The sequence below is a fragment of the Silurus aristotelis genome, assembly GCF_946808225.1.
Source record: "Silurus aristotelis genome assembly, chromosome: 28".
NCBI lineage: Eukaryota > Metazoa > Chordata > Actinopteri > Siluriformes > Siluridae > Silurus > Silurus aristotelis.
In genome coordinates this window covers 6544475-6572120 of record NC_139601.1, presented here as the reverse complement: position 1 = coordinate 6572120, position 27646 = coordinate 6544475, and the positions used below count along the sequence as shown (strand labels likewise).

Sequence of the window (27646 nt, the reverse complement as noted above, 5' to 3'; positions counted from 1 at the left end):
TGCTTCTTCTCTTCTGTCAGATGTGTTGGCAGTGGAGAGGCCACTCAATTCAGAAGCTGCTCTGACTCCAGACATTACAAACTACTGGCAACCACACGGTCCACATGCGCCATGCATTAGTCCTGCCGCACTGTTTTTCTTCTGCTCGGTGTGTGAGCGTGTGTGAGTATACGCACGCACGGTGTGTATGTGTGGGTGTGTGTATATGAGAGAGGAACGGAAAAGGTTAGAACACCCATGAAACAAGGTAAATACACACCATCTCATCCAAACTCATTTAATATGGCAAGTGTGCATGTGTGTGTGTGTGTGTGTGTGTGTGTGTACTTACTGGGAACTCTGTAGTGGAGTGCCTTTGGAATAAGGGGTGAGATGCTCGTCACTGGACTCCCCCTTAGTGAAGGACGAGATCCACTCAAAGAGTCTTGCTCTTAAAAATGAAAAGAATCGATCAGAACATGATTGAGTGGCCACACACACACACACACACACACACACACACACACACACACACACACACACACACACACACACACACGCACACACACGCACACACACGCACACACACGCACACACGCACAATGTATCTTCCCCAACCTGTCTTCCTCGGTTACTACTTACCATCACACCTTAGTCTCATTAGATTTAAACAACTGCACATTTATGCACAATACACATACATACATAGTTTAAACACACACACACACACACACACACACACACACACACACACACACACACACATGGCTAAACTAGCACAGGGGTGTAAGCGGCGTTATGGACACGCCACGCATAGACGCACTCGCTCTCGCATCAAATATGAGGTTAACCCGGAGCATATTTACACCAGCACATCAACTAAGACCCTGACAGCACCGACTATGAAATATTAGAACGAAGCAAACAAAACACACACTTATAGGATACAGACCCTTTCGCCAGCGTGCCACGTACTCACAGGACGTGCTTCAACTGTGCTATTCATATCACACTCCAGATGTGCTTTTATTACCCCCTCATCATTTTTTTTTGTTCAAACTTCTATTTGGATAATATTTCAGCCTCTCAACACACACACACACACACACACACACACACACACACACACACACACACGCACGCACACACGCACGCACGCACGCACGCACGCACACGCACACACACACACAAAGGCTAATAGTCAGGGTCAAAAACGATGCTTGTACTGAAATATGTATAACATTAATAGGATTTCTCACACAATCCATATTATACATTAACGCACCTTATTTTAAAGGACTCAATGACACACGTCCTTTTGACATAAAAAAATAAATAAATACTACTTTCAGCTGAAGACACGATGTGTTTCATTTCATTCTGTTTTTATCTAGAAAGCTGGATGCTAACTAGAGAGATGCACGCTAGCTAAACAGATGCTACCTGGAGAGCCACATGCTAGCTCTACGCACCTAGCTAAGCTCTTATTATCATGCAGTTATGCTATGCTCTGCTGAACTTTCTTGGAGAACATGTTTTAGATGTTCCAACATAACTCATATTGAAAGTTTGCATCATAAAATAGAACAACTCTGCCAACCAAAACAATTCTACTAATCACACATCCCTAAATATATCCCTGTTTCAAAGGTTCTATCCGCATCAAATATTTACGCTTTTAATGCTTAAATAAATGTTTTTTCTAAATTAATTAACCACATTAGCTATAAAAAATAAACCCTAATTAATGTTTCACACACACACACACACACACACACACACACACACACACACACACACACACACACACACGCACGAACATTCAACAGAACGAAGGTATTTCTCTATTAATTACCGTATCACGCATCACATCAACATATGTTCACTGAACACCAGGCTCTAAATTTCACCATGATATCGAAGGTGTTTATACTTTAGATTTAATTATTTGATAGTATAACCATAGTATTAATGCTGATGTTCCTCATTTGTGCATGTTGCCTCATTTGTTGCATTTCATATATTGTGGTCATTTTTTTACAAATAATAATACAAAATTTCAATAACCCTTTGTTTTTAAAGGTTCCATGGACAACAATGCCATGATGACGGCCCAATCCCAGTATACTGTTACACTCTTTTACAAGTCTTTAACTCACCTGTCTCTCTTTGGAGTGTGCATGGAGTTCTGTCCATTTGACAAAGGATGATGGGGGATCTGAGGTGAGACTTTGGAGGCCGTGTATGAGGTAGTGTTGGAGCTGTTGGTGCTCAGGTCGAGTCCCTCGTGCTTGATGGGTTCGTCTGCGTTCTGCACGCTCGCCACGTCCTTCCACAGCTGCTGCAGGTCCGTGGGACACATGGCTGTACGGAGACCGAAAGAGAGACAGAGAGAGCTTAGTTAAAAATAAAAATAGTCTCAAATGACCACACCATGCATCGAATCTAACCAGCAATGAGCTAAAATTTGGAAAGCAATTTGTCTCGAGAACTTTTTTTATTATGGATCAGTAAGCTGGCCTTGGAAAATATTTCCTAAATGATTTTTAAAACATCCAATGATTCCACAATGTACAGAACAACATTATAATTATTTTCATTTCAGCAATGGCTTCTGTACCACTGAGATGTAACAGCCACAGGTGTGTGAGCCACTCCGAGTGCCTCTGTCATGAGTGATCAAGACACCTCTTCTTTTTATCACCCCCGTCCCCTCCCTGTCCCCTCCCCTCCTGGTCTCTCTGCCTTGAACAAGTGCCAGTTGGCACGGGGCTTCTCTTTGCTGGTACATCACAAAGCCTGGCAGCATGTTAACATTAGTGTGGCAAACCCGAAAACGCCAGGGACTTGTTAACATCCTGGGAGGGCGACAAAAAAAAAAAGAAGCGAGGAGGCCCACTGGATGGCCAATTTCACCATGTTTTTGTTAGTTTTCAACCATTTCCACAATTCTCCAGGCCGTCCCTATTTGTAATTATGGCTGTCTCGACCAACTTGTCAGTGTCGGTCCTAATCTCGTCATTGGACTCTCTAGGCTCTGGTTTTTACAGCCCCCTTTTGAAAACCCTTTGAGTAGTTTTCCTTCCTTTCCTTTTCTCTTTCTAACGGAGAAGGAGGTTGGTGAAGCAGATTGGGGGCGAGTGAAGAAAGACAGGAGGAGGAAAGGAAGGGGGGGAGTCGATTCTATCATACACACACACATACACACACACAATAGCATTTCTGGCTCAAGCTGTTCCTGAAAGCCCACAGCCTGCAACGCTATCACATATGGCAGAAACTTAATAGCAATCCAAATATTATGTCTGGTGCATCGGCATTCCTGTCTCAGGCCGCGCCAAAATAAAGCCAATGATGGACGGCCGCACTTGCAGCTCTGGCCTGTTGTTTGCTCGGTCTTTCAGGATGGAGGGGAAGGGGAAGGGGACTGGGGTTTGGGGGGGGGGGAGGCAACTTGCGGGGGCACAGAGGAGTTCTGAAAATCGTGAACAGAACATGTAGCGAGCGATAACCAGAGGCGAGGGCCAAGAGAGAACTGGCAGTTGTACCAAACGAAAGAACAGCCAGAGTGTTGGAGCAGATCTGGGCGCAGACGGAATGGTCTACCTACAGTGAAGTGTTTTTGTTTCTCACTTTCTCCCCGAAACACACATGCACGAAGGGCCAGGTGGGGCATTTCCTCTGTGGCTAGACTTCAGCACTTTCCCTAAATGTCCACAGCCACACCTCCTCAAACAAACACGAGCACACACACACACACACACACACACACACACACACACACACACACACACACACACACACACACACACTTTCACTGCGAGACCAGCGAGCTAAGCACCCAAGAGAAGCCCATGCAATTCGAGAAATTTCCCTGAAAGAGTAGCATATGGTAGTGTTTTGCTTTCTTATGACAATAAGAAGACTTCAATATGTCATACTTGCAGGGTTTTTTCATTCTTATTATAATGGCTCTTGCTTCTAATACACGCAGTTGGGCGCCAGCGGTGGTGTCTAGGCACTGGATGACTGACTGTATTTTCGTCCACTTGGAAAAGATTTTAAATGACCTATTGAGATCCGGTCAGGTTTTATACCCCGCCTCCAGCTAAGAACAATTTAGACAGCCTGAATGTGAGGAATGAGGTGAAGAAAACATTTCAGCAAAGCACTCTGTTGGAAATTTATGGCACAGTCAAATATTGTCAAAATATCTCTTGTTGAAAGTTGACAGCTTCTGGTTAAAAACAAAAAAAAAAAACAAGTCCAATGCCGGGTGTCTCTGCCACCCATGGACCAGAGGCAAAATCCTTTTTAATGGGGCCAAGCAAGAGCAGCAGGAACAATGTACACAGTTGGCTGCTTGCTTTTGATAGAAGGCCTCTTATCAGGGAGGGATTGCTGGGGAATTCCGCGTGTTGTGGTCGGAGACCTCGATTTGATTGTTCCTGCCGATGATGTCAGCGTGAGAGGTGAGCATGACTAAGGGGCGAAAGCTTGCTGCTGGTCATAAGATCTGTTGGGTTTGACCTCTCCATCTGTCCACTATTCGGGTTAGTGTGTGTGTTATTCTGCTCCATTGTGTGCGCTACTGAGCCACTCAGGGCTGCGTCTTTATATATCAAGTTATATAAATATTCAGCGGTGTCAAGGGCAAAGAGAAGGAATGAAAGTCAAGCGCAGTAAAGTGGGTCCCTTTTGGAGTCCCTTTTTTTTACTGTGAAGCCTCCTTTTTTTCGAATGTGGTGTGTGTGTTATTAGACAGGAGGCTTGATGAGGCTAAGTGAAAATAAAAATATATCATTTCCTCTGGCTGCTTCTAGACACACGCACAATTCTCCACAGAGACTAGAAAATTTTGTGGCATATTTACCTATTATCCAAATGACTGCTTTCCCCAACCAACAATCACGCATGTCTTTTTATCTTTTTTTTACAAGCTGATTAAGTTAACAAGCTTCATATGTGGCTCGAGAGCATGTCTGTGATTGCGGTTTGCTCCGAAGGGGGGCAGGTTGGTCGGTGGGGGGACACGGCGGGGTGGTTTGATGTCATCCATCTCAGGCTAATAGACTGAGACGATTAGAGTGAGAGGCCCTGTTTTATGGCTGGCGTTATTAGCGTTCAGCACTGCGCACGTTCATGTTTATGGCAGGAGGTCAGCTGTGTGTGTGTGTGTGTGTGTGTGTGTGTGTGTGTGTGTGTGTGTGTGTGTGTGTGTTAATGCTCAGTGCTATACATGTGTTTACAGCAAAGGGTCAAATTCTACATAGGGTTTGGCCAGCCTGGGTTTGCACTGACCATCTGGTAGAGTGCAAGGCTAAGAATACACAGAATACACAATATGTAGCCTGCCTGGTGTTACTCCTGGCCTGGTGAGTGTGGTGTGTGTGGCATGGGGTCTTTGTTTTCATAATCATTTCTAGAGGAAGGAGTGTGTGGCATCCCAAAGATTTGGGAGGTGAGCTTTTAAGACCGACCACCTGGACCAGGGAATTACAGGGATACGACTTGAAGATCTCTATGACAAAAAGTTTTCAGACGTTTCCTATTAAAGCAAAGTGTACCGTGAAACGTGTACAAAAAAAAACTGCCACTGTACACTCGCATGTGAGTTTTGTGTAAAGTTTTTTGTCAAATTTCCTTTGAAACTGTTGCTATACCTCGGCTGATTACGTCCTGCATTATGTCTTGTTTCTTGTATTATTTCATCATTATATTGAATTAATTACATTTATAACGAATGAGTGAATTAATGTACTGATTCATTATTTAATTAATTTATTGCCCACTTTTATTAACTGTAATACAATATAAAAGTATCATATTCATTTCTGTAGAGTGAGTCTATATAACTGCCAATGCATATTTCTCTACACTGTACCAGAACTTGGCTTTTTTGAGTTTCAACAGTTAACAACACTGCTATCTATCATCCGTGGTTTTTTTTTTTAGATTTCCATTTTGCTTTTTTTTTTATTTTAGGCTTTTTACATTGAAATGAAATGCACTGCAAAACATCCATTATTCCTGTAACCGCAAGTCTAAAAGAACAACCAATAAGTCTGTCATTTGCTTCTTTAATTCCCCAACCCAAAATGTTTTTTTTTCCATAATACATGTGATAATAATCAGATAATCGCTTAGAAGACAGTGTTAAGCTTCAAGTAGTTTTGAAAAATAGTATTATATCGAATTGTCTATATATATATATATATATATATATATATATATATATATATATATATATATATATATATACTATTTACATTATATGCATTACATGTATGTATTATACAGTATGAGGCCAAGCGTTCTGTTATCCTTTATTCTATTTGGGGTTTTTTATCTGGCAAGATCGGATGCCAGTCCTTCACAGGTCACCATACAGACAAAGGAATTAAAACCTGTGGGGGACAATTTAGAGTTTCCAATCCACTACCACCTGCTGACATGTTTTTGGGAGGCGTGAGGAAACTGGAAAACTCTGAGGAAATCCACAGGGACGTGTAGGACTTGAAAAAACGCATGCAGATGATACCCCATTCTCAGAATCAAACTGAACCAAACGTTCACCTAGGCAGTGGAACCCGAATAATTGATTTTTCATCATTTTTCTTAAGTCTATGATTTCAATCAGGATGTCTAATGTCAAAACTTATAAGTCAAAGCCATCATCAAACAAGTTCGCGGGGATGCTCTTCTAATTCTAACAATGAGCAGAATGATTTCTGGTGTCAAGATGACTCTATTATAGTGTTAAAAGAAAGTCGGTGGAGGGGGTGTACCTTGCTGCAGGCCCTGGATAGGGACTTGGCCAGGCTGGATTCCAACAAGGCCTTGCCTCTGAAGGTTAAGAATGTGCTGCTGCTGCAGCTGCTGCATCTGGATCAGCTGCTGCTGGAAAGCCAGCTGTTTGCTGCCCAACTGTTGCTGCTGGAGAGAGAAATAGAAACATTCGAAACAATCAGAAATATGAAGGGGAACAATGGAAAAAAAAAAAAAAGAAGAGTGGCAAAGAGGATGGGAGGGACACTCATTTGCTTTTATAAGCCTGCAAACCTCGTGTTTAGATAAGACACATCCTGGAATAGAAAGATTTTCCCCTTCGGTCATCATCACACTTCCTGAAGTGATGGAAATCGAACGAGTGGCTAAAAGAGCAGGATTGTGCGTTTCTTTGAGTCAAAGTATGTTTAGAGTCGTTGGAAGATAATAGTAGATGCGGGCGTGAGTACACCATGTGGTCTGGCAGCACACGCACACACATGCACACAAAGCCGCAGTCAGAGCAGCATGTGTAGCAATCTGTAAGAATGCGGGCGCTACGCAAATTAACACGTCAATAAACAATGACAAACGACATCTGCGTGTGTTGTTGCGCACGGTGCCAAATTACGCGACATCAGATGTCTGACGTTTTTGCAATAAGGCACGTTTCCACTTTCGCCACGCATTCGAACAAACTCGCTCCAGTCTTTAAGGAGTCTTTAAGGAAGTTTCAATCCATTAATGGAAAAGGCCATATTTTACTGAAATAGAAATAAGCCTCAACACTCCACATAGAATGAGAAAAGTAAGGAGAGGAGAGAAAAGGAGAGGAGATGATAAAAAAAGAAAAGAATAGAGGAGAAAAGAGGAGAGGAAATGAGAAAAATTCGAGGATAGGAGAAAAGTGGAGAGGAGAGGAGAAAGGATAGTAGATGAGAGAAAAACAAGGGGAGGAGAAAAGAGAAGAAAAAAAAATGAGAAGAGAAGAGAAGAGAAGAGAAGAGAAGAGAAGAGAAGAGAAGAGAAGAGAAGAGAAGAGGAAAAAGAAAGCAGAGCGTTTTACCATTCGTTATCAGAGCTATGACATAAGGGCTGGAAAAGACAGGAGGAGATCACGGCTTCTCGGCTTCATCAAAAGCACTCAGGCTGTTTATTTGAAGCATCTCTGATCTCTAAAGTCAGAGCTAGACTATACACACACACACACACACACACACACACACAAACACAAACACACACACACAGATCTATCTATCTCTGGCATTGAGAAGTGCAGATGTGGGATTTGTGAAGTCAAGACAAATGTGTATAAGCTTTTTTGGAAATCATTTCTTTTCTCTTTAAAAAATTAAATAAAATAAAACTTTTATGTCAAAACAAACAAAAAAAAATTTGGTAAAAATCTAAGTATAGATATATATATATATATATATATATATATATATATATATATATATATATATATATATATATATATATATATATATATATATTCCTAGTTACAGAGTTTAAGGCTAATTATAGAATGACTTAGCTGCATTAGTAATAATGTCCGTAAAAGGTCCTTACAAGAATGGATAGTAAGTGTGTGTGTGTGTGTGTGTGTGTGTGTGTGTGTGTGTGTGTGTGTGTGTGTGTGTGTGTGTGTCCAGGGGTAAGGGTGAGCACCACAAACTACATGGTATGTGCTGATAACGCCAGGTAGTGTCGCCGTGATAAATGTCCTCTTTCCTGAACAGCTTTTCCAACGAGACACTTTTTGATGTCCCCCCAATGCAAGATGGACCTTATTACATGCCAGATAACCGAGAACAAGGAGAACAGTGGAGAGGGATTAAAAAAAAAAAGAGAGAAATAAATAAATAACATGCACTGAGGAAGGGAGTCATGAGGGGGAAGGGAAAAAAAAAAAACAACAACCCCAGACTAGTTGGGTGAAGTTTATTAAGCAGGGCTAAAACGAGCCAAAACACTACTGCACTCAGTCTGAGACTTTGAACAAATCCATGGCTAATAGATTGCAGATTGTGCACGGATCCTGTGCTATTAGCCACAGATCACAGGCAGATTGTGCGTTATTAGCCTTAGATTACATTCGGACCGGGTCTTGCTATTAGCCACGGATCACATTCAGGCTGCACGTTGGGATACTTCGCTATTAACTACACATCACTTTCGGATTGTATGTCATTAGCTCCAGATCATGTCTGGATTATGGAGCGTCGCAGCCCTATTCGCTGCGTTACGGGAAGGTGGGCTACATACAGTTTTTTTTTTTTTTTTAAGCATGTGGGATTTATGTATAAATGCAACAGTTGTATATATGCAATATGTTGGATGTAAAAGTTTGTACACCCTAATAATATGAAAAACTGATTAATTTAAAAGAAACAAGAACTACACAATTAGTGATTCTAAAAAAAGAAAAAAGAAAAAAAAAGAAACTTTCCTCTAACTTTCCTCTAACTTTTATTTTCCCTTCAGTCGTTTATAGTGGCTTAGAGATCCACTTTTTAATTACCTTGCAAACGGTTGTCCTAAAGACTTCGAAATCTTGTCTTGATATTCCTTGTTGTTGGTTTATTGACTGATAAGTGCTCAATGGAAGCTGCTAAAGAGATAAAGCAGTTGTTAACGGAGATAACCATAAATCGGCAGCTTAAACACACTATGGTATTATTTCCTTCTATGTAAACGATTTAGCTCTGAATCAGAAAGCATCATCATCATCATCATCAACATTAACGAAACAGAAAACGGAACACTTGAACCCTGTAATAAAAATAGAATTAAGAGTATAATCAGAGTACAATTTCAGCACTGCGATGCCAATGAGACTCCTGCTTCTAGTATAAGTGATGAATAAGAGTCTAAATTCATTATCATTTATTTCCCATAAGCACATTTTTTCAGCAGCATTGAGCAACTGGTCATCATTTGGATCATGCTTTTTTTTTTTTCTCATTCGTCGTATCTCAGCGCCACTCTCAGACGTTACACCTGTTTCGCATCTGAAGAGCAAAATGGAAACAAGGTCAGACAAAATGACAGGAAAAACAAAACGTGCTGGTAGGAATTAGTAGAAACACACAGCTTTCTGACTCCCCTGAATCTGTGGTCCGTGTTTTTTTTTTTCCTTTTCTTTTTTCACTCCTACTCTGTCCATCCACCCCCCTTCATCTCTCTGTCCATATCCTCCTCCCTCTGTTTTTTTTTTCCCCTTCTCTCTGGCTCGGTCTCCTGGGACACGGTTCGAGTTCTTTAACACATTGTGTCTGCGCACTGTTTACATTAGATGCACTCGAGTGGCCAAAGCTAGCGGAGGAGCGCGCCTGTCAGCTTGATTTATGAGCACATCAAGCAGAGTTTGGGCACGCCAGCTACGACTGACAGGCCCACTTCATTAGGCTGACTCCGGGCTGACTCTGTGGCCTGAGCGTCAAATGCGCACACGCGCACATACACATATACAGTCAGACAGACAGGGAGTGAGTGAGCGAGCAAGAGAGAGAGAGAGAGAACCAAAGAACCAGGCAAGAAAAAAAAAGTTTCAAATACAAGAATTGACAAACGTGAGTGGTAACTGTCTCGCACTCGATCTCTCACCTCATGCGCATGCCGCTACCCTGACAAGCAATTACAGCTTGCTTTGCTGAGACAGAGAGCGGACTTCAGGCCGCTATTCATTTTTTATTATTTTTTTTAAATGCATTTTCAAGTCTAGAGTTTTAAGTGGCCCTGTCAGAACTTTTTGACAGTCGTTTTTTGTTCTTTGATGCATCTATGCAAAGCTTAAAGAAAGGCACAAGACTCATATGATTATAATCTACTATTTATACTCGTGCATTGTGCAGAGAAGATGAATGTCTGTGTGTGCTGTAGAAGTACTGAACAGTGCTAGGTATTTATATGAGTGAAGGTCTATAAGAGGATTACGTGCGCTTTGTAATGTAATGTATGCCTTTTTTTTTTTATGTTTATTTATTCGATTCTAAACACTCACTGCTAATGTGACAGGTTGTGTAACAGGATTTCCGAAAGAATATTTAGTACTTTTGATCTAAAAAAATAATTTGAATACTCACCCAGATAAACATGCTAACCCGACAAGGTGTTTTAAATGATGTTTTTTCTTATATTTATTCACAGTTCACTCCTCTTTCTAGCCAGATCACTGATTAACTTTAACCTGACAAAATTTTTTGAGGATTTTTGTATTATTTATATATTTTGAAAACTTTATATATTATATATTAATAATTTATATATTACTTCAGAATCTTCACTGTGAAAGGGTTCGGGCTAGCTAATATATGCTATGCTAATAGTAATTCTAAAAGGAAGATTACCTGAATGTAATCCTATGCTAACTGGGTTCGAACTACTGTAAGTCATACAAGCTAACGAGCTAAGTGGAGATTTCTGAGAGACGTTCTTAAGTTATTTCCATAAATGCTAACTAACAAGAGCTAACCTGCCAGAGGTACTGAGAACCCAAGCTAACATGACATATTTTTCAGAAGATGTTCAGAATCCCTACTGCTAATGGGTTCTTATAAGATACAACTAATCCAATTGGATTTCTGATCAAGATTTTTGGATTTCCGAAGAGATTTTCAGATATTCCGAAAAAAAAATAAAAATAAAAAAAGACATTGTGAACATTTCTGAAGTAAAATCTTTCTGAATTCTTATAAAAGTAAAAAAGAAAAAAAAAAAAAACCTTGCTTATTTCTGAAAACATAAAAACTCCAAGTGGGATTAGCTACTCTTGATAAATATACCCCTGAGCTTTCACAGCACTCAAATGACCAGTTTGGGGTTCTGAAGTTGCCTGGAGGAGTTGCTTTCGTTTTTTCACACTTTCTCGCTTGAGCACCTCTCGTTTAGTCAAGCACGGGCACCACTCTTCTCCGTGTGGTGCCCTCTGCACACTCAACACACACACTCAACACACACACTCAACACACACACACACACACACACACACACACAAACCCTAACCCCAGTGTGCATTCATTCAAAACTTATCCTGAGAAACCCAGAGATATACAGGGGGAGAAAAAAAACCTGGTTTCCAATGTGTGTGCATGTGTCACTGTCACGTGTACATTTCTAACATCCATCGTTTGTTTGTCCTAAGATACCTTGTTGTGTATTTGCCATGCATATGTTTCATCAGTCTCAACACATGGGCTGCATCTAACAGGTCTTAATCCATCTTTGCCATTATCTCAAGAACTTGATCCTCACTCGTTCTCATTCTCATTCTCTCTCTCTCTCTCTCTCTCTCTCTCTCTCTCTCTCTCACTCTCTCTTCCTTCTCCTCTTCTACAAACAGTTTTTCAGCACATTGTGTTACTGCACTTTTTGCTGCTCTGCTAACCAAGGCTAAAGAGTTAGGCTCAGAGTTATTAAGCCTATATGGACTTCTGATTTTCTGGCCCTTCCTGTCTAAAGTTATTGTTGATTGTACACACCCACACACACACACACACACACACACACACACACACACACACACACCGAAAAAAAAAAAAGACCAAAATTCTTTTACGCTTTTGTAATTGTTTTTCCTCCCAGTGCAGAGTTGACCAAACAAAACACTCCACCCACACCTCTGAAACTTCTCTTAGAACAAATGTTATGAACCATGACGTCCTGAGAAAACGCTTAAAGCCTGTCAAATCCCGACTAATATTCGCATCCGAAAAATGACAAAAAAATTATCTTCTTCAAGGTGGTGTTTATTTACTTTATTTATCTACTTGTGTGTTTATTTTTTACACTTCTTTTAGATTTGATGACCATCAATGATTACCAATTGTTTCATTAATGTATCATTTTTCTTCAAAAATTTATTGTGCTGTCGGTTGTACATGTAAAATACATAAAATTAATAATGAATTAAAAAAAAAAAAATTATTAAATAAAAATAAATCAATAAATAATTCAATAAACATTCTTTCAATCGTATATGCAATGCGGTGAGCACCAAAATAAAATATGATGTATGATAAAGTACAAACAAAAAGAACATTTTAGTCAAATGATCACAATCTCTTTATATTTATACTCCATCACCTGTGCAAACACACACACACACTAGACCAGGTTATGGTTTGTGTCTCTATGGTTTGTGGGTCTATATTCAGGTTCATAATAGTACAGCTATAATAGTAAATAGAAGGAGAGGGTCAATGAAACACCCAGTGCTAGTAAACAGAACTAAGCTGCACGTGTTTGTGTGTTTAACTGACAGAAAAAAGATTCAGGGGGAAAAAAACACTAAAATAAAGAAATGCAGACGGACTGATTTCATTCACGCGTTGGATTAGTGTTGATCTCTGAATCCTTTGTTGTCTTTTTGGCCGGATCCGGCATGTTCCCACTCACCTTCATTAACCAAAAGCTCGCCTTCTCCTTTCACGCTCCCTCCACGGACAATTAAAGAGCTCTACAGCTTCGCCAGAGAGCAGTAATAGGGATTTTCCACTAGGCTTAGCAAGCGACGACTTGTAAATTAATACTTAACATGTATTAGCAATAAGACCTCGTCGAGGTTTGGAAAACGGCTTAGCGTATTGGAAAAAAAAAATATAATACAAATCCATACTCCCCTGATGTCTTAAGATGTGTTTAGATCACAGATGAAGCTAAGCTGATGAAAAGAGAATGGAGTCGCATAATAAAAAAAAGCCTTTCGCGTCCTGATGATTAACAAAAAGACTCTCTGGACTACACAGTGATGACTATTTAAGATTTTTGGAATATTCTGCTCGCTCTGTGTGTAAATGTGTAGGTTTCTGTAAGATTAATAGGCGAATGCTAAACTAGTATATGGAGTGTAATTGTAGAGAAAGTGCACTAGGAAATGGGCTGAGTGAGTGAGTGGTAGTCTGAAGGGCTCACCTCTTTGGCATGCTTCCCTACTTGCTGCTGTTGGCTGAGAAGCTGGAGATGCAGCTGTTCCTGCTGTTTCTTATAGTACTCCTGCAACTAAAGCAAGACAAGAGGGGAAAAAAAACAAAGTTGGATGAAACCGGATAGTATTTGGGTAACCAGACTTTTATTTTTAAAGTTGTTCTTCAGAGCAGATCATGCATGGAAGTGCGAGTAGATATCCTTGTATCCATGCAACTCCTTATTCTCAGTATTTACCCTTCACATTCAGTTCAGCTGAAATAAAACAGCATTGGGTAAGCTTTGAAGTTAAAAAAATGTAAATGGTAGCACCACTGAATCAGTAAAGAATAGAGAACTGAAATGACAAAATACATTGCAAATCATCACATCACCAGGAAATAGGTTGTTAAAAATGTACAGTTGGAAAGTCAAAAAAAGTACTTGATCTGCAAATAAGCTGCCACTAGAAAAAACTGACTAAAAAATACCACACCGGACTCAGCTATGTCTCTGCCTCTACAAAACATAACTCCAAAAAACTGATTCGATCCGATCGATACCTTAACTCAACCAAAAACTCTTTAAACCAAAAGCTACTAAAAGCTGACTGCACCAAAAACTGAAAATAGTATAGAAAAAGCTGACTCAACTCTATCAAAAAGCTGACTCGAAAAAGTATTTTCCATAACCAGACTCGACTCTGCAAAAGTTCACCTCAACCAAAAGTTGGGTCTAAACATATTTACCATAATATACTATATGGTTATGTACTAAAAAAAATATTTTTTTATGTTTTTTTTTATTTTATTTTGAATTGACTTTTTCATTCATAGCGAATGAAAACAAGCATGACAGTGATGTACAGTATAACTCACAAGAACTTGCAATAATCTTTTTCTACCAGAGGGGTCTCCAAATCCCCAAAATGTTCCCTTGTATCATTTAAAAGGGGAAAAAACACATAATGCTCCAAGCACACGAAACACAGTACAAGAACACATCTTACCAAAAGGATCAGAAAATACTTCAGTAAATCCCAAATTATATCAAGGTGAACAAGAGGAACAAGACCTTTAAATGACTTCATTAATAAAAAAAAAAAATAAAAATAAAAAAAAAAACACATCTCTCCTCTTCATACAAGAAAATTCACACTACACCTCAACAAAGTCACACTATATCACTTTGTGTTCTGTAAAAATAAAATGTATTAATTTTGAAATAATGCGCAATGGATGTAGGGATGCCAGAACCGTTCATTGAAAATTACTTGACGATTCTTTTGCTGTAGAAAGTCATATAGAACAAAAACGAGCCTTGTGTGATAAAAAGACTTAGATAAAATATCTGCATCCTAAACATTCCAACCCCGACCTCATTTTTTTCAGCAAAAAGTAATGAATCCGGGCGTAAATTTTCCTGCGACGTGGCACACAGACAGGCCTTGTTATTTACGACATACTCGGCTGCAGCACCTGTCTCGTGAAACCATTATAGACTAGCTGCTTTTTTTAAGATGATGTGCAACGACTTGCTATTTTACAAGTAGAGTCGAGTGCTGAGCCTGAGCCTGATCCTGGATCTGTGTGTGTGTGTGTGTGTGTGTGTGTGTGTGTGTGTGTGTGTGTGTGTGTGTGTGTGTGTGTGTGTGTGTGTGGTGGCGGTACAAAAAAAGGTGGCGTCATGTGTATGATTTAAACCTATGTCTGTATAATAAGCAAGTTTTAATAACCTGACACACACACACACACACACACACACACACACACACACACACACACACACACACACACACACACACACACACACATATATATGCCGCTATTAGCCCAGAGGTAAAAATCTCTAAAGCATATACACTGACACTTTCTCAGAAACTCAGCAGTGTGTTTGGCCCTGGGCACGGGAGGAGGGTGGTTAATAAAGAACATGAATGTGTGTTTACATGCCAGTTACTGATTTAAAGCTAAACTGAACATGACTCAGTCTTCATACACAGGTAAACACTGCTGTGTGTGTGTGTGTGTGTGTGCACGCATGTGTGTGTGTGCGTGTGTTATCACGGGGAAACACTTTGCTGCGACACACCTTGCCAACTCAGATTACAAGCTTTCAAGAGATGTGTGTGTGTGTGTGTGTATGTGTGTGTGTTGGGGGCATTATGCTGAAGATTGTGTTTCATCCTTTCGAACAATGGAAGGGAGATAGCGAGATTGTAAAAGCCGTGCAGGAATGCGTAAGAGAACACGAATGTTTATCTGTCTGGTTATTCATTAAAAAAAAAAAAAAAACGTTAAGGAAAGCATATCCAAAACACACACTTTATTTTTAGCATTTCGATTTCGCTTGATGTTTATCACTGGTTCGAATCGAAATCGGGAAAAGGGAAAAGATCTTTTGGAATCTTGGAAGTTTAAAGCATGAAAAAGTTGATAGACGTGGATGATGTGCTGTTTGCTATACATCAATAATTCTAGGGTTAGGGTTAGAAATATCGAATGTAGAACAGTTTAACATGTTTAAAAACAAGGTAGAACCAAGGAGAATGTTTCGATGTTTAGAGTAAAAGCAATAATTTCCCATTTGAGCGAAGTGAGAAAGAGATTTGTGACGAAATCAATGAGACCTCAGACTATATATAAACCAGAACCCATGTATTTAGGGGCCAAACACGGCACACCAAGAATAACAGTCTTTTATAGGTTAAATGAGATCCATATATGCCTCAGTCGATCCGTCTTGATTGGGATTGACGGTGTGTATCGAGAAAGGTTTTTGAACACCTGACCATAAGATTTGCATGTCCTTCTTATTCCACGTTTACTCTTTCTCAGCTGCAATCTTCATGTGTTCCACTAGATTTTGGAGTATGCTTGTTGAGATTTGTGCTCATCAGCCACAAGGGCGGTAGTAAAGTCAGGTACTGATGTAGGTGAGGTGAAGAGGCCTGGGGTGCGTTCAGCATTCCAATTCACACAAAAGGTGTATAATAGGGTTAAGGTCAGATCTCTGTAGCAGGCCAATCAAAAACTTGTACTCCAACTCATATCTTCATGAAGCTCCATTTGAGCACAGGGAAACTGTCATGCAAATTTGGGTCTTCTGGTTCAAGTGAAGGGAAAATGTAATGCTACCTCATCCAAAGACATCCTATGCAATTTTATGCCTCCGAGTTGGTTGTAAGAGTTTGGGAAAGAAACACATTCTACTTCACTCAATTCCCTCCGCTCATTAGGAATGAGCCTATGATTCTACTTTTCTCTGTTAAGCTCTCTTTCAAGCATTTTTGCAGGGGCTTGCGCCATCCTCTCCGGCACCATTGTTCTACATCTGTCTCTAACCACAGCCAATGAGGAGCCGTTATTTTTTTCCTTTCCATTTATTTTCTAAATGTTAATAAACATATCGGCAGGATCTTTCTTAAGATCGGTCTGACACTGATATAGCACGCCTGGTATAGCCTGAACATGGTAAGGGCTATAGGGCACTAGAGAAGCAGGGGGAACATAAAACTCCCTCTAAGACTCTGATCTGTGATAATCCTGGCGAAGGAAATGAGGCATAATGAATTTAACCGACGCTGACTCTATAAAATGATGTTGAGAGCAAAATATGCGGATGGTCTCAGTGAAAAATGCTGACCTTTTCGGACCTGTCACAATGACTCTCGCAGCGTTCGTGAGGAAACTGCGATGCTTATTTCCGTGAACAGTGGTAATACGGGTGAAGATGCAGATCATGACTGTACTGCTATGAAATCCTAGTTCGCTTCGGATGGAAAGTCTTTTCCCGTTAAGTAGTGAACAAAACATGAGGGACCTCCACCTTAGACTTGCAGCTCTTCGTCGTTCGTGCATCAAACTAAGACAAATCCGAGCCAACGACAAGGGTGTTCCCTCATCATGACTTACTAACAATGTGAGCACCAACTGGCCCACAGACTAGAATTTGGCCTGGAAAACCCAGGCCATAAAACACAGACAAAGTGTCTATGTGCTGAGACGAAATGTATTTCTTTGTCTTTTTTTTCAAAATACATTCGGAACCTCCCTTGAGCTGACCCCAATCTTGATCCAAATCAGACATGAGCTGCTTTATTGAGGAATACGGTATTTTCTCCGACACGCACAAAGAATGCAAGCTACTAGTAAAGAGTGTCTCACATGGTCAAGCTTCAGACCACCTTAAAAAAAAGAGTTAGCCAGCTGAAGCCGACGGCTAAACTCTATTTAACGCACCGGAGCCACGTCGGATCCAATATGTCGCCAGTCTCTCTGGATGGAGTGAAAATTTCTCCTCCATGCCTGGCTGGCATCGGCCCCCTTTTTCGACCACTCACCCTCTCATTACCCCCTTAATCCATGCCCGCTTCGAGCTCGGCGCTGCTGAGAATAATTAAAAGGATAATTAAGGGCTTTTTTTTTTTTTTAATGATTTGATTCAGTGGACCCCTTTCAAGTTAACCACACGCCTTTTCGAACGCGCTCACCTTAGACTCCCATTATTGTGACCTTGGCTTTTCTGTAATAGCGAAAAGACTGAGAAGGAAAAAAAAAAAAAATTATATATATATATATATATATATATATATATATATATATATATATATATATATATATATATATATATATATCAGCTGGGCTGTAATTAAGGGTTGGGGGGATGTAAAGGTTAACTCATGCATAAACACATTCGGACACACGTTCTCGGGTATGTTTAATCATATGTCTATGAATGCTCATATTAGACGAGGGGAAAACACTTTTTTTTTTTTGCACATGCTGAGATAAAACTCGTGGTTTATAAAAACAGCGTGTGCAACATAGAATATACTGCTATTAGCGCTAATCTCTTCGACAGGCTGAATTGTAGAGCACCTTCGACAACCTTTGAATGTATTGTTATAAGAAAAAAACTACAAAAAAGAATTCATTTCGAGTCTCTGTTCACCTAGCATGGACATAATTCAACCATGCTACAGTTCTGTTAGACTAAAACGGCCTACATTCATTGTTTCATGGGTAAAATTGACTATTTTTTACATATCGAAACCTATACCACATCCGTAACCCATGTGTAAATACTACGGATGTTATTTCACATAATACTGTACCAATAAAAAAAATATATAATGGAAAACCTGCTTACTTTAATTCTACTTGTTCGTTTTACTCAAAGATATTTGCAAATGAACCTCCAATTGTGTAAAACACTTCCTTCAGAAGGAGAACTACTTCTTATCAGCCAGAAGATTGGGTTGATACACGTCTCTGTTAGACTAGACAAGGAAATGAAATGAAGTGGCAAACTAGAGAATGACCTCATTTCGGCAGGAGGTTAAAAGGCCGAGAGGCGGGGCTTGGGGTTGAGCTAGCGGCGCTGCGTTAAATATTTGAGAGACGTGCAAGAGGTGTTTGTTCTTTCACGTCTGCCTCAGAGGGGGCCACGCCTTTGGACCCCGGGGCGAGATAACACGAGGAGTCGGAGTCGGTAAACACAGAAAGGGAGGGAGAACGAGAAGGAGAGAGAGATACTGAGAGAGTGAAAGATAGGAGAGAGAGAGAAAGAGAGAGTCTCACATAGGCTTTCCAAGCACACAGACTTGTAGAAACACGAGCCAAAAAGAGAAGTAGGCATAGACAAAGCTCACAAATGCTAAGTATTATATAAAATTTTTTTTTAACTACATACACGGCTATCAAAGCACTCGTTCCCGGGCATGTCTGTTAGTCAGGGCGATGTTTCAGCCACTCGGTTACATTACATCCCCGATCGAGTACTCTCTTAATACCAACCGCATCTAAATACACCACGGATAGGCATGCACACGAGTGGGTCCATAAAAGACCTGGAAGCGTTTGGAGTCGTAAAGAAGAAAAGAACGTCAGTTCAAGACTTCCTTTAGCACATTTCGCACTTGGCAGACGGACTCGGGGAACTAATTTGCACTGGAAGTGCGTGTGATTAAAACAGAGTAAAGCTGCCGAGTAGATTAAGAGTCTCAATTAAGATGGGCGAAGGAGGAGGTGTGCAGTAAAACAGTGCAGGATTAAAATCGTATACAAGATCTAAGTGTGTGTGCATCCATCCATCCATATATATATATATCGGCATGTTTCAGTATCATGATGGGGACCCAGTGTGGCCACAAGAATACTGATATCTGAAGTTCTTTCTTATATTCTAATATATATATACAGTAATAAGTGTGTGTTTAAATTTTTGTGCATGTATGACACTTGATTGTGTGTGTGTATGGGCATGCTTCCATATCTTGATAGGGACCCAATGTACAATAATATCTGATCATTCTTGCTGTTTAATATTTTGAAAAATGCAATTAATCAAAAATAAGTGTGTGCACATGTGTCTGATTCTAAATGCATTTTTTTGTCCATATATGACACTTACTTGATTTGTGTGTGTGTATATGAGAGAGTGTGTGTGTGTGTGTGTGTGTGTGTGTGTGTGTGTGTGTGTGTGTGTGTGTGTGAAGTACCTGTTGCAGCATGAGAGCCTGCTGCTGCTGGAGCAGCGCCTGCAGCTGTGGAGGTGAAAGAATCTGCTGCATCTGTTGAGGAGTGATCATCTGCGGGGTCATCATTGCCATGGACACAGGCACCTGACCAATCACAGACAGACACAGCCAGTGAGTGTGTGTGTTTGTGTATATACACTCGTTCAGAAACGCAATGAAGCTGGAAATCCGTGGTACTTTGACGTCAATAACATTAGCAATTTGTTATACAAGAAATGTTCTGTAATAGGAAAAAAATAAGCTGTGTAGCATTAAATGTCAACTCTGTGCTGGAAAACGTGGATACCTCCGTCCCTGAGCGCTGACACTGGAGCACCTTTAATCTCTACACCATCCAAACTATTTCTTAAGAACGGAAAAAAACACACTGTTGCCATAAAGCTACAGTGTGTTGTCATAAAGCTGTCAGTTGTTCACAATGAGCAAATATTCGTTAGCTTTGATTGCTTATCTGAACCAAAAAACACACACACACACACACACACACACACACACACACACACACACACACACACACGCATGCACAGGCACATTATTACGGGCTGCTACTGACAGAATCGAGCCTTTGTCAAAAATAACAAACAACTCGATAAGATTGCTATCAGGAAACAGCTTGCAACAGTCTAAAAAAGAGAGCGCAATTTGCTCAATGACAGCGAGGCGTTAAAACGAGCGGAGCGATGATTATCTTACTCCAAATATGCTGTGAGTGCGAGTGAGAGAGAGAGAGAGAGAGAGAGAGAGAGAGAGAGAGAGAGAGAGAGAGAGAGAGAGAGAGACAGAGACAGAGACAGAGAAAGGAAAGAGAAAATTTAGAAATGGGTTGGAATTAAGGGGGGGATTTGCAGTAGAAAAGAAAAGGACCTGTGAAGCACGTCTGTGGTATGCTTCCTCGAATTCTAGCATCGTTGTGTGAGCACACACACACACACACACACACACACACACACACACACACACACACACACACAAACAGAGAGCGCACAGCTTAGCCGCTCCACGGGGTCCCATTTATTTTCCTATTTACTGCTCAAGGGCCATAACTGATTATCTCTCCGCAACTGCTCAATAAAAATAAAGCTATTTACAGGCGACGGCTGCTTGAAGCTCGAAATATGAGAACAAATTACAATCCGCGTGATATATACATTTATCTAAACGCTGTACGCAACAAAGGGTTGAGGGGAGACGACAGCAAGGCTGCAAATTTAATCTGGATTCATTTGTTTTAAAGCGATGCTAGAGCGTGCAGTCGATGTATTCGGAAAGAGAGAGAAAGATAAAGAGAGAGAGAGAGAGAGAAAGCGCGAGAGAGAGAGAGAGAGCGCGAGAGAGAGAGCGCGAGAGAGAGAGAGACAGAGCTGTCAGTGGCAAATTAAATCTGTAAGGGTCTGATTTGACTTTGTAAACAAGATGGGTGGTAAATATGAACACACTCGTTCCCTCTCCCCCTTTCTCTCCCTCCCCTCTCCCTCTATCTAAGAGAAGAGGATAACGGCTCCCTCGCATGTGGTTATCAGTTTGGAGAGAGCGGCTCGGCGAGCCTTGTCCAATCCTTTATTGTAAACCCGGCATATCGTGATCAAACGAGTCATCCATAACCTAACACACTCAATCATGAAATCCCTCCAGTGAAGGGGAAAAAGGGGAGAGGAGACCACATTATGCACTCCCCGAGCCCGCCCGATGCTTGTGTGTATGCCTGTGTGTGTATGTGTGTGTGTGTGTGTGTGTGTGTGTGTGTGTGTGTGTGTGTGTGAGAGAGAGTCCGCTTCAAGTGGAAGTGTGCGTCATGTGGAGCCGCTCTATCACGCTCGTGGCGGCGGCAACTTCAGGCAAGTCCGGGCTCAGCCGCTCTGAAATGATATCATATCTCCGATGGTGATGTCTGGCTGCTATTAAACGAAGGTTAAATATGATAAATGTGTTTGGTGCCAGGCGTTCAGATACAGAGTCGCCTCGAGGAGGTTTGGCAGCCTTGCTAAGTGACTTCGAGCTAAGAGTTCAAGTGCCTTCCAATTAGATCCTAGGAATGTACCGAGAAGGGGGTGTGTGTGCATGTGTGCTTGTGTGTGTGTGTGTGTGTGTGTGTGTGTGTGTGTGTGTGTGTGTGTGTGTGTGTGTGTGTGTGTGTGTGTGTGTATCTAATCCCAAACAGTTAAATGTTTTTGTAACCTAAAAGCACCAACTTTTCAGCTTCAGCACCAAAATCACCTTTACCTTTCCAGCATTTGGCAGATCCCCAATCCAAAACGACTTGACAATAATATCATTCATACAACTGAGAAGATGAGGATTAAGGGCTTTGCTTAGTGCTAGTGGGATTTGAACTCATGACCTTCTGAACAGTCCAACATCTTAACCCTACTCCTTCCCCCTAAAATCACTCCTTCTCTAGAACCAAAACCTGGTGCAGAAGAAGCATTATGGGGCATTGTCGCCATGACAGTTCAGTCCGTGCGCCACATTTATGGGTTTTTAACATTTTATTACATTCATACCTGAACTGGAATTTTTTTTTTTTTGCGAGTTTTGATAGTCGTAATGCATTAAATACTGTGCATGCCATCCGATTTCTCATTTATCACTCAGAATATATACTTTATTATAAAAAAGGTCTAATATAGTAAACACCATAATGTTGCAAATTTAAATCGTGGCAAATTTGAAAAATTGAACACACTGAACAATGCAGAGATCGCAGGTGAACTTTTGGTGCAACCGTCCATCCGTGGCATGGCGATAAACATTACATACAATAGAGACTGCATTTAAACTATTTAGTAAGTAAAAATATGTTCGCCAACGTTGCAACTTTTGGCAGCACTTCCTAGGCATCCTGTATTCCTAATGCATTATAAATGTATTCTATTATATACTATACACTACATGGACAAATGTTTATGGGCACCTAACCATAAGATTTGCATGTTCTTTTCCCCATCTGCTTCTACCCTCAGCCCATAGTTGCTGTTATAATAACCTCCACTCTTCTGGGAAGATGTTCTACTAGATGTTGTAGAGATTTGTGCTCATTCGGCCACAAGAGTGTGAGTAAAATCAGGTACTGCGGTGCTGTAGTTGAGGAGGTCTGGGGAACAGTCAGTGTTTTAATTCGTCCCAAAGGTTTTCAATAAGGTTGAGCTCTTCAGCAGGCCACACATTTTCCACTCCAACCCATGTAAAGCATATCTTCATGGAGCTGGCTTTATATAACTGTGTGCCTAAAAGTGAAAAAGTGGGGCAAAGAACAAGATATGGCCAGAAATGTCAGGTGTCTAAATGCTTATCCAAATACTGTATGATTCGTAGCATCTATAATACCGTAGGAGCCTAAAAATGCGTTGAATGCGCTACGTGACTCTATAATGCCAAAATCCATACAGAACACGTAACATCTGGAGATGTTGTTATGTCTACAATTACACATTAGAAGACACTTATACTCTACTATGTAGAAATGATGCTACAGCACAGTTTGTGTAATTTGCACATGGCATTATATGGATATTATATTGTATGATCGTGATATTACAGTAATGTAGGCATGCTTCTTTAGTCTGGCTGCTTGTTAGATGTAGGTTTTATAGTACATTGCGAACAAATGATTTATAGGATCTTGATTCATGAAGCTTCACGTGATTACGCAACAGTATGGTTTGTGTAAATGGTACGAATATGGACAAAAAAAAAATTAAAATAAGAACGAAAAAAAAAATAAAAAATAACCCAAATTCTGAAAGGCCCCAGAAATTCATTGCGGAAGCTGGTCGAGACGCACGTGTCTGAAAGTAAAAGCGCAGGATGACATTCAGGTAAAGAGAGGGAGGCGGGAGCGCTGTAAGCGTGGCAGGCGTTTTGGCGTCTCGCCAATTCACCGCTTGTCACTGCGACCTGGGTTGCAAAACACAACCCTGTAATTAATCCCTCATCGGTGTCCCGTTCTGTGCCATACATTTTATTTGATACACACGTTCATTGACAGTTTTCCAGTTGTGGGGCACAATAATTACTGGAGTTATAACACCTTCCATCGCAGTGCGCCTGAATGCCGAGTTGTTAAGGTTTGACGCCGTTAATTGCCCCTATAATCTAATCCCACAAAGGCGAGCCCATTACGCCGGCATGTGCAATTCGACACTGCTGTTTTTCTTTTTTTCTTTCTGCATGCGAAAAAAGCTTCGCCATTAGCCTGCTTGACGGCCGCCCGACAAAAAGGGCCGGGCACAATGCCGAATTATATTTTCGTTCGTCTTTGTCTCTCGACGCAAATTATTTCTCTTTCCCCCGTACCCCATCCCCCCCCCCACACACACACACACCCTTTCATTCGCGAGCTGAATAGGCTTTGTAATAGAGGAGACTGCAAAAAAAAAAAAAAAAAAAAAAACTCCAACCATTTCAAGTCAGGCATTTATTAAATGAATTAAATTTTTTTTCTGCCCTCTTTCTTTTTCTTCCATTTCTGCACTGAATGCTTTCTTTTTTAAAGAGAGGGAGCAATGGCACTAGATTAGTGAGGACCTAGGTGTGAATCATCACAGCCTCTGCTATACGTTTAAACCAGAGACAAAAGACACTCATGAGAAAGAAGAATAAGTGTGTGTGTGTGTGTGTGTGTGTGTGTGTGTGTGTGTGTGTGTGTGTGTGTGTGTGTGTGTGTGTGTGTGTGTGTGTGTGTGTGTGTGTTGGCCCCCGTGGCCTGCTGGCAGGACCCACCGGAAGACAACCTGGCTCTTCTTGCTCTGTGTAAGCGCCTTGATGTGTGTTCAGCTCCAACAGGTTGGTGGGAAAGTAAATAAAAGCAGCTACTGCGTCCCAGACAGAAGCGTGTTGTGTGTATGTGTGCAAAGTAGCGTGAAATCTGCAGCCATATGCAGCGAGCGGTGCAGGGTCACGCACACTTATCTCTGTTTTATGTCCACCTTTGGAGTACAACAGATGGAAGGTTAGGACCTACATGCTTGCTGCTTCTTCTCACACACACAAGCATATATACACTGACATGGTGCTTGGGAATGTTTTGAAATAAGCACGAGAGACTGTTCTTTTAGGGTTTCCTGATGCATCAGGACTTCGAAGTTTTGGCACCAATTTTGCCCCTGAACATAAAAGGTTTGACAGGTGAAGGATTCTGAAACATATTTGGACGAGTTCGAAGCTGCTTTGAAACATTTCTCCTCTTTCTCTCCCCGCTCTGTGTTATATTGATGTAACTTTCTCTAAAATGATTTTTTTTCACCCTTAAATCTCTAATTCATTATCAATTTCCTCCGCGCACAAATCAAACTTGTCTATTATTTTCAAAACCCAATTTCCACGTCTTGTTTTCGTTTATGGAAATACTAGTATTGTTGGAGTCCGCTATGGTCATTAACTACTGGTTGTATGTCCTGGACACGTTTCAGTAGTGAATTTTTGAGATGATGATCAGGAATCATTAAGAGACACTGAACAGGCCAAAAGGTTTGAACAAAACTATATTAAAGCCCACAAAATTAAATGTAGTGGTATATAAATTTCATGTGAGTGTTTGTGTGTGTGTGTGTGTGTGTGTGTGTGTGTGTGTGTGTGTGTGTGTGTGTGTTTGATGGCTACCACCCCCTCGAGCCATTTCTATGAGCATCTCAAATTGTCTCTTAATGAGGCTGCGTCTGTGGCACCTCTGCAGCTTCCCAGTGCCATTAAGATTCACCAGGCCTGTCCACACACAGCACACTACAGAGGTCAACTCCAATCCAGACAGAGAGAGAGAGAGAGAGAGAGAGGAAGAGAGAGAGAGAGAGAGAGAGAGAGAGAGAGAGAGAGAGAGAGAGAGAGAGAGAGAGAGAGAGAGAGAGATGGTGGGAGGAGAAGCACAGCAGCAGGGGAGATGGGCATTTGCAGAGAGCGAGGAACAGTAATTAGAGAAGCTGTTTGAAGAGCAAGTTTAACTGATTAACAAAGGGAGGAGAGGGGAAACGAGGGAGCGGGAGAAAGAAAGAGAGAAAGCGAAAGCGAGGAAGAAGAGCGATGCGTCCCAGAGGGTCATAAAGTAAGAAGTGGAGACCGAGTGCGCATTTCAATGAGTTCTAATCTTGTCCTCGCATTTTTTTTCTTCTTCCTTCTCCATGTCCTTGATGAATTACGGTTTCCTCGTACCGATCCGATCTAGTCTTATTAATCAAGACACCCGGCGTGAAGCTCGTAGGAGCCCCCCTTTCCCTAAACTTGGACACAGTGTCCAGATCCTGCTATGGCCTGTTTCTTTATAGAGGTCAAACTCAGAACAAGAGAATTTTCCTGACAAGTACAATTTAAATATATCACTCCTTGGCACAATGGGCCGTCCGAGTGCCAAGAGGCTCATTTTCATTAAGCTGAAATCGCCCGCTCTTAAAAAAGAGTCCTGAACGGCGTTTCCTACTGCGCTGCTCAACTCTATTATATTCCATTACTGCAAATGTATGCAGCTTCATAATGCCCGCTCGCAAATTATAATCCACGCCGCTGTCACGACGACGCCACTTGAAATTATCACTGATTCGGGCTATTAGAAATTCATAAAAAAAGTAGGCACACAATGTGAGCTCCTGCTGCTGACTCATTTCGGAGTCCAAAAGGTTCTATTTAGTCCCAAGTTTGAAAATAATCCGCTTTATTATGCCACATGAAAAAGTTTCTTCAGTCCATTTGGAACACCCGAAGAGAGAGCACAGGGTTGGCTCAGGAACAATGGCACATTTGGGAAAAGATTAATAAATTACGAAAAATGAAAATATTAGCGAAATCCAATCTGCAAGAAAAATGAATTGTAGCACAATTACAATTAATGGCGAGCAAAATTCATAATTGAAACGGGCTTTTATTTTAATTCGGGGTGTTGACTAAGGTAGAAATATAAGGTGACAGAAACCAGAAAATCTGAAAAACCCTAATAATCTATTATGATTGTGTCAAAAGATTCACACAGCTACTATCAGTGCAGTCATTCAGCTTACAACAAATACATTTCGTATAAAACTATCAAAACTGTCTAAGATCCTCAAGGAAGGTTTTTTTCCCACCACACACAGCCACAGTCAGAAAAAGGGTTCCAGAGGGTACATTTTCTCCAAGGATCTCAGATGCAGAAAACGGCAGGTGGCATCAGTAGGTAGGTGTAAATCTACAAATAGATATAACCTCCATGACGATAAACTGTTTGGAAGGTGTGACACCATTTATCTAACCAAAGACAGAGGGTGTTCTGTAGATGCTTGTAGAACGTCGAGTGAAACCAGGTTCTCTAGTCAGAATGCTCAAGGTGAGTATGGTGACAGGAGTACATTACATCACAGTCCAGACTTTATAAAACGAGTAGATGATTTTATATGTGAATCTATCTCTGGCCAAAAAGATACCACAGGGTCATCGAGCCTTTAAGCAGGACAATGGTCCGAACCATGGGCACAAACTCCACACATTTTGGTA

General features: G+C 40.9%; 1 protein-coding gene across 7 annotated transcripts in view; it reads right to left on the bottom strand.

Moving 5' to 3' along the window:
* The window catches only part of foxp4 (forkhead box P4), a 128762-nt gene that overhangs the window by 33641 nt on the left and 67475 nt on the right, over window positions 1-27646 (bottom strand). For 3 of the 7 annotated variants that reach the window (XM_083534116.1, XM_083534117.1, XM_083534115.1), the window contains exons 4-9: window positions 20156-20278; window positions 13663-13749; window positions 9272-9361; window positions 6768-6915; window positions 2139-2343; window positions 332-430 (exon numbers count right to left, since the gene is read on the bottom strand). In XM_083534116.1, coding sequence (XP_083390242.1) covers window positions 332-430; window positions 2139-2343; window positions 6768-6915; window positions 9272-9361; window positions 13663-13749; window positions 20156-20278 — 752 coding nt within the window. The remainder of the gene's footprint in view (window positions 1-331; window positions 431-2138; window positions 2344-6767; window positions 6916-9271; window positions 9362-13662; window positions 13750-20155; window positions 20279-27646) is intronic. The other 4 variants (XM_083534118.1, XM_083534119.1, XM_083534120.1 and 1 more) reach the window with 2 other exon arrangements.